The 8,451-nt window shown below is 42.4% G+C and overlaps 1 protein-coding gene across 5 annotated transcripts in view; it reads right to left on the bottom strand.

Moving 5' to 3' along the window:
- Positions 1–433: 433 nt before the first annotated feature.
- Positions 434–8,451, bottom strand: part of SESN3 (sestrin 3) — a 45,503-nt gene continuing 37,485 nt past the window's right edge. For 4 of the 5 annotated variants that reach the window (XM_066989860.1, XM_066989863.1, XM_066989862.1 and 1 more), the window contains one exon: positions 434–8,385. In XM_066989860.1, the coding sequence (XP_066845961.1) occupies positions 8,299–8,385 (87 nt within the window). In that variant the 3' untranslated portion in view covers positions 434–8,298. The remainder of the gene's footprint in view (positions 8,386–8,451) is intronic. The other variant, XM_066989861.1, reaches the window with a different exon arrangement.

Genomic DNA, 8,451 nt, shown 5'->3' with positions numbered 1-8,451 from the left:
AAAAAGCAAAATCAGGGTGTTGTGTTTGAAATTACGTTTTCTCCAGCGATCAGTGTTAAGGAACAAAGATTGAGAAGTCCAGAAAGACCCAAATCTACCCCATTTAACAAGCTCCCCTGCACCACAATCCCCGGGCTTACGGCAGGAAGAGCAGGTTGGCACCTTTCTGGGACACACCATGACATCCATCAGATCGTGATGTCCGTCTGGTCACAAAGTCCATCGCCCCAGTCCTGATCACTGACAACTACGTATTGAAAAGACATCACCTTCAGCAAACGCTGTAGATTCTTCAGGACCTGTGTTCGCAATACAGACCTGGACTAAAGACCAGCACAAGTGCATGGATGAGACGGACACTTCCAGGACCGGAGCTCTTCCCAAAACACAGCGTGCTCTGCTGCACGTGGTAAATAACGGACTGAACAAGAGCCATGTTTTATCAGTTTTATTTAACCAATGAAATTCCTACTGATAACAATGAAAGTAATTTCAGCAAGTATAAATGCGATACAGTTTTAAACAAACCCCATTGTTCCGTACCTATAAATAGATTTTTCAAAACCTCATAAAAAGTGCAGATTTATGAATTGCTGTTAAAATGTTAATACACGATTCCTTTGTTTAAAAATGCGTTTTTGTCTCTTAACTCACAAAAAAAAAAGTTCCTTCTGCATCTGTTCAGATAAATTCAAGTCGGGTAACTTAAAAACTAGAAAAAAAAAAAAGTCACACACAAAATAAAGAGATCCATCCCACTAGGTCAGTCTGTTCTCTGCAAAAAAAAAAAAAAAAGAAAAAAAAAAGAAAAAAAATACCAATCAGCCATCAACAGAAAAAAAAAAACAAATGGTGAAAGCTGCTGTGGACACCCACAGTTAACTCCTAGCAGCTGCCTTGCTGCAGGCAAACCTCCCGCGAAAGCACGGACCCTGCGAGCTGTCCCCGCGGCTGAGGGCAGGCGGTGGCCCAAGGGACAGCGCGGGTGACGTGTCCCTGTGCCACCCTCGCCTGGCAGCGAGCAGAGCTGCGGGGACACGCGGGAGGGAGCAGCAGGATCAAAGCTCTGCCTTTCCTCCTCCGTCCCGAAATGCTCCTGCAGCCGCCACGGGACAAAGGTGGCAGTGGCCGAGCCACACTGGGCCGATTTATTCCCTCTCCAGAGGGCGAGAGCTGCAATCCTGGGGCGGTGGGCACGTCCCGACAGGAGGCTCAGACCCACGACTGTCTTTGGAGAAGCCACGAACTCCTACCCCTAACGAGCCAGGCTTTGTGGACGTCAAATCAGGCTAATCTGGGTACGTGAGGGAGGCCTGGAAGCCACGGGCCGCAGACGCACTGTGCCCACCATCCAAGTGCTGGGTGGCCTGTCTGCCTGTCTCTCCTCGCCAGCAAGGCTCGGGTGAAGCTGGTGTTTCTGCGTGTGCACCCGTGTGTGTGCGTGTCAGAGGGCAGCACACACGCACGGAGGCGAGGAGGTCGCAACGCTTCGCACCAGGGCCCGGGCAGCGCTGGAGGCGGACGGCGGACATGTCAGGGCTGCCCGCGCTGCCAGCCCTCCTCCCCGTACCTACAGTGGTATTTTATCTACAGCAGGGTCTGTTTAGCGAGAGCGGTTTAAAGTGGCTATGTTTATCAAGTTTGCTACTTTGTGAATTAAAAACAAAACCAAAAAAACGGAAAAAAAAACCAAAACCAAAAACAGAAAACCCAACAACTATAAATACAAAGACTCTCACTCACCAGACGCTTGCAGCCTGTGTGAATCATAAACTGCATCAATATTCTGTTAAAAAGCTTATTCTACTTAAAACTATACATAGTACAAGAGATTGAAAAGTGGCAGTCGTGTACGGCCGCACTGCCTGCCCACGGTGGCCCACAGTCAGGTGCTTCATAGAAATCAAGGAGTTACAGTAACAAAGCACGGGACCGCAAAGCCCATCACAGCTTCTGATTACACTGCATACAAAGTACCAAGGGAAACACAAAAAAGAACTGGTGTTAATACTGATGAATTAAAGAGTAACTATAAAGATCAAAACAGACGTTCACAGCATGCTACATATATTGCTCACAAACTTTTTTCTTTTTTTTTTTTTTTTTAAAAAAAAAGGCTAATACAAAACAAGAAGTTGGCAGTCTGATTTTCAGTTATGTCAGAAAGATGAAGCGTATACATTCATTACGTAGCTTTCCAGCAAAAGGGTAAAACTGAGAGATTTCAAGTTTACAAAATTCCTATTTTTTTTTTTTTAAGCTACCGTTTATATCCAGTTCCGGTCAATAGTCGTGAAATATTGGTGGCTGCAGAGTCCAAGGGCTGTAGCCTAATTATTTTTGTTTCCCTACAGGAACATTTCTTTGCCTCGGGTGCTGGCGGGGCCGCCGCTCGCCTCGCAGGTGGACGGGGAGGGAAGCGAAAAGGAAGGCTGGTTTGCATCTGGCGGCACAACATGAGCATGGAGTGGCAAATGAGGAACACGCTTTCGGTGGCGTGTGTCTGCTGGCACTGTCCCCCCGGCCCCTCGGCTGGGACAGCTGGGAATTCACCCCTTCTGCCTGAAAATCCCCTTCAAAGAGCTGGTGGAGGAGACAACGTGCTTCAACGGCAGCATGCTTTATGCAGCTGCAAGGGGAAGGCCCCCTTCCCCTCCTCCGTCCCCGCAGTAAGAAAAGGGAAGCTTTCCAGAGCAGCTCGGGGTTTCATCTTTGAGGAAATCTTGGGTGCAGGTGTTCCCTACCGCCTCCCCTACACACAGACGTGCACGAGGACCTTTGGGACACAACAGTGCAGCTTCTCCAACTGGCCAAAATGCCAACTCCCCCCTACGCTGGTTGCGTCCCCCCGAGAAAGCCCGTTGTCTTCTGCTGCGTACAGCACAAGCTGCCGCCCACTTTCAGTATATTCATCGGCGCCTTAAATACTGGCTCTGACTATGGCCGAGAACAAGGGCAGAATTCAGATCCCCGCTTTCCACGAGCTCTGCTGAACACCCAAACGTGTCTACGTCTCAAGCAACCACCAAGTCTGCCTTTGGATTTATCCCTTGAATACATGAAAAACCAAACCCATTTGTTCGGAAGGCTGTCTGACTACAGGGAACCCGAGGAGCAGCCCCAAAAAAAATGACCCTGTGGGCTCCTGCCCTTCTCCCACCCACTCTGCACATGAGGGTCTCGAAATTCCCCACTACAAATTCCCTGTAAGAAGCCTGCACAGCTAAAAGGCTCAAGCAAGGGGAGTGTTGCCAAAGAAAGCATTTTGTTAGTGGATCCACTGGATTATTACTGTAATTCCAGCGATGGAACATGACACGCTACTAGCAATCGCTACTTAAATGTTTTAAGCAAGTACTAAGTGTCATACTTTACACCAGATTTAGCATTTTCCTGCCCAGAAATAACCCAATACTGGAATTAAGTGTTTCTGAACAGGAGAAAGATTCTCTGAGCTCAGTAACGAATGGTAATCTAGGAACTTAACACTGTTTCAGGAGGTTACGGTGAAGAGGCTGCCTCTGCAAGACTGCTAGGGTTGTGAGCTGGGACGACAGGCAGTGCGTGATGTGGGGTGGCGGGCTGGACAACGACAGTTTTGGCCCCTAGCGAGCAGCAGAAGGGTTAAATGTCCGCAAGAGAGGCCTGATGTGTGTTTAGAGAGCAGCCGCATGACTGCGTGGCAAGAAAACTTGCTCTAAGAGAAAAATTAACACTGGTCAAGATGCCCCTGAAGTTTCCTCGTGCTGCTTTGCTCCTTTCATGTCCCACACCCATGAACCATGCAGCAGGTATGAAATGTCAAATTCGTTCTCGATTGGAGATAAAAAGCTTCATTTATAACTTCCCAATGTGAAAAAGCTGGTGGGTGCATCTCTTTAGACAATCACACGTGCCGGGGACATTAGGGAGAATAAATCTGAAGTTCAGATGGGGAAAACTGACATTTTTGTCCAGCTCTTGGAATGATAGTTAATGGCAAGCCAATTCTAGCAGCTTTATATTCAGAGCAGCTCTGGGAAAGTTCATTTACTATGAATCCCCCACCCCGTTTTTGTGCAACATCACCTCTTATTTACAGGACAAGGATCTGAACGCCTAAGGAAAATATCTGAAAAAAAAATCAGTTTTAATCAAGAAGATTCGGAATATATCCATCTGGCCAAAACTTTCGTCCTGGCACAAGCTATCCACTTGCTAATCCCGATAAATCTTTTCTGCCAGCAGAGGTTAAATAATCCAGCTCTTCTAAAAGGGAGCCCGAACTCTGGAATAGGAGCCTGAAATGCATGTCAATGTGCATGGAAAACACACATGCATGAGAAACATCGAGAACCTGTTCTGCAAGAGCAGCGGCTTACAGTTTAACCTCTTTTGAAAAGATTTCTCTGAGTCTATATTAAGTCCCCCAAACAACCCATTTCATTAACAACCGCTGCAAATCACATGGATCTGCTACATATTATTCCTTTAATCTCTATGGAAACTGCTTTTATTCTATTGAATTTAGGTGATTAAGTATCTTTAAAAATCTGACTCAAAAATGCAAGTGGGCACCTTGTAGGGTTTTGCTGAATGCCTAGCTGCTTAAATTCCCATTGAAATTCAGGCAACTAACTGCTTTTCCCAAATCCCACAAAAGCATCTATCAGCATTGCTACGAACAAAAATACTACTGAAGAATCTGGTGCTTTGACCTTCTGCACTCAAGTAAGAGAGAAGCAAAATGTTTTCCTTTTTGTTCTGTTCTAATCTGTTCTAAATTTATACAGAGGCCTACCAGGTTTCTAATTGTTTATAATCATGGATTTTCCTGTGCTTTAAGATTTCTTTAATGCATAGGAAGAGCTGATGTGGCAATTTGCTAGTTCTTAAAGCTGAAAGTACACCCTTTTCATTTTAATCAAGTTTTTGGGACCAAGTATGTATGTTTCAGTTCAGTCTTATGAACACTTAAATACAAACCCATCTGCAGCTTACCCAAATTCTCATAGGGTACCTCAACGCTAGTTTTAGTAGCTAAGCGTACAAATTCTACCTTAGTTTAAAATGGTTTCTGTTCCAACGTGATGACACTCCTGTGATTATCAGCTGCAGGCGGAGTATTCTGGGAAATGCAAATGCTTTCTCCAACTGGTATCTTTTTCACTTCTCTTCATTACCAAAAAAATGGAGCGATTTCCACACAGCGAGAACGTGCACTACCAGAACACACATTTTAGAGTGATTCTGCAGTGATAAGAAGCTGTCCCTGCTCAAAGCTCTGTTCCCTACTTACAGCATTTCCTGTGCTGGCTAGTTCATTTGTACCTAACAAGCTTTCTCGTCAGTAGACAGGAGACTGCACACTTTGTTTGTGTGTTGGTCACAGCCACATTTTGTGGACTAACATTGATGCTGGTAAATATCAGTTCCAATAAAGGAAAACAGAGGGAGAGTATCTACGCTTCCAATGATTACGGTACTCTTCAGGATAAAATGAATGATCAAAGTGTGAAGATTCACATTCATGAGTGCTTTAAGAATGTAAAAATTCCAAGAACACTTGCACATTACCATTTGGCACAGTGTGAGCCTAAAGCGTGCATAAAGCATATGGTATAGCTGTATGACTTTAAAGACCTATTCTGAACAAACATCTAGTAAAAATCATAAATTTGAGTATAAAAACTAGGCTATAAATTGTTACACTGTAAATGCAATACTTTGAAAAAAAAATGCCACATGGAAAATATCTCCAAAAGTTTCAAGTTTGCATTTAATATTAAAGGAAAAAAAAAGTAATAGCAAACTACTTGCACAATGACATTTCCTACGGTGGAATGTCTTGCAGGCCATATGTGACTTGATATGGCACCTTTAAAAAAAACTATTACTGATTTACTACAAATTTTATGAAGCAATCCATTTATGGTTTCTATATTTCAAATCTGCTCATGTACTTTGCTCTGAAGGCATTCGAGCTGGCAAGTATATTTCATAAGGAAAGAAGTAAAGGCACTCATGTTTCCAAACATAAAACTCAACCTACTCTAAGAGTCTTTGCATTTCTGAAGGGAAACTAAGCGGTCCTATTAGTTACCCAAATCTAGTCTCACCCCCTTTCCAGAGCTCAACTGTGCTTCTTGAGAACTACTTGAATTCTCAAAGCAAAGGAATTTAAAGTAGTACTGTACGGTTCCCACCACTCAAAAAAAAGCAAAAGTATTGCATGAAAAGTCCTCTCAGCAGAACTGTTTTATGCACAAAAGCCAATCCGTATGGCCACTACATTTACAACAGGGAGGAAAAAGAACTATAGCAACTTAGAAAGTTAATCTAAGTTCATACGTATCAGTGTCTCAACACTTCTGAGAAATCTTTGCAGTTAGCTATTCAAGATAAATAAATCTGATGTTTTACCCAGTGCTCTCTCTAGAAGACAGTCTGATGCTGTCTAGAGGGTACTTTTCCAAGTAGCCAACATTACATTAAATTAAAAAAAAAAATTACTGATTTTTCCTCAAAGGTTTTTCACATGCAGAATCTGCAGTCTGAAAGTGCAGAGAAGTGTACAATCATTTAGCTTTCCAATCTGGAACAGACAGATTAAGCGAAAAATCCAACATGCGAAGTCACAGCAAAGTATCAGGAAAAGGCAAGAAAACTAACTTTAAAGCATAGTGGTCCATGATTTTGTCAATGGAAAGTGTTAAAGTATGACTGGTAATATTACCATTTTCCAAAAACTATTCTGAAATCATCGATGGAAAAAAATCTTGTATTATCTTCTACAATCCAATGGAATATTAAAAATAAACCTATCCAGTTAGTTTTGCACATATGCAACAGAAACAAAGGTCACCCTCCTCAAAGTACTATGAAAGGTCCAAACCAACAGACAAAAGTTTAAGCAGTGACAACTTGCATCCTACTGGGTAAGCTTAAGCATCTCTTTAGGCACTTCACTGGTTCATTAAATGCAATACAAAATAAAGCTATAAATATCAACATTTTGTGCTCTTAAAATTAGTCAAAAGCAACAGAAAACAGCACAAAAGTGTGACATTTTTGGCAGCTTATTTCTTCCCTTCCCCAATATTACCAGTTGTCCAAGAATGCTTTGTTTTGGGGATGCTTTGGCATCTCAGTATCAGGTTGTCTTAAGCCATAAAAACTAAAACAAAACTGCTAGGCCTTAGACAATAAAGAAATTTGGTTTCAAAATTTCTTTATGGCTATATAAAAAGGACACTTTAGCAGTGACACGATAGGGAAAAAAGCTTGCTTTCTTTTTAAATATTGCACTTTTCTTTTGTTCACCCACACTAATGCATAGAAACTTTTAAACTTTGAATATTAAGACTTCATGCTATGAAGAAGTTATGGGAAATAAATTTCTACACATCCAATATGAAAGAACAGATATGCTAGCCTTCCTTTACTTTCCTTACTTAAAACATCGAGAAAGAAGAGAGTGCAAAAAACCCACAACCCTATTTTTGGTCAGCCTGTGTATCAACTTTATAGGTGCCAACTAAACAAATTGCAACATGGGATGAGCATGGATATTGTAAAGACAACTGAGGGTGACTGTCGGTAGAACAAGATTATGCATGATTGAGACACGGTAAGTGTAGCTGAAATGGCAAATTGTGAGGGCTCTTCTCTTGGGAAGAGGCATGATAAAGCAGATGAATTTTGCACTTCAGTAGCATGCTGTAGAATTTGTCACGATTAATTTCACATTAAAGTGTGGTCAACGTTTGCATCCACATTTCACATCACCTTCAATTGCTGTAGTAAGACAGTGACTGGCAAGCAGTCTCCAGGAGACACAGAAGAATCCAGTGGGCAATTCAATGCAACACAGCGTGTGCGTCTCTGTCAGAGTTATGACAAGGTGGTACGTTCTCGGAACAGGCAGAACCGATCTTCTGGTGGACTCCACTAATCTGAAAAATGATTGCTTGGAAAAGAAGTCTCTAAGCACTTCACTCCGGTGCTTAAAGAACAAAGCGCTAGAATCGAATATAATAAAAAGAGTTTTAGGATTCTGACCACTGTGCAGAAATCCAACCGGAAACAATGCAGAGTAGTGCTCCTCAGTGTTACTTTCGTTATCATTAGTAATGTTAAGCATCAAGAAAATAAAACACGTCATTGCACATTACAGCCGTCAAGAAACACGGCTAAACTTTGACACTAGAGAATTTGAATAACCTGATGCTACATCACAAACAGCTTCTGGTGTGTATCTATTTCAAAAGGTCTTTACATACTCGGTAAAAATTCCTTTACTCCCTCCCAGTGACTGCTTCAGGTTAAGTGACGAGTTATGGCACGAAGGGCATACAGAAGTTCTGCTTGCATACGAGCTTCCATTAGAAGTAGATTTACGTGAACCTGTTAAAATTAAATCAGACATTTAATTTACCTTGGAATGCAACATCATTTATTCATTTATGCTAA

The sequence above is a fragment of the Anser cygnoides genome, chromosome 1, assembly GCF_040182565.1.
Source record: "Anser cygnoides isolate HZ-2024a breed goose chromosome 1, Taihu_goose_T2T_genome, whole genome shotgun sequence".
NCBI lineage: Eukaryota > Metazoa > Chordata > Aves > Anseriformes > Anatidae > Anser > Anser cygnoides.
Note: the sequence above shows the minus strand (reverse complement) of the source record. Positions and strands in the feature narration are given on the sequence as shown.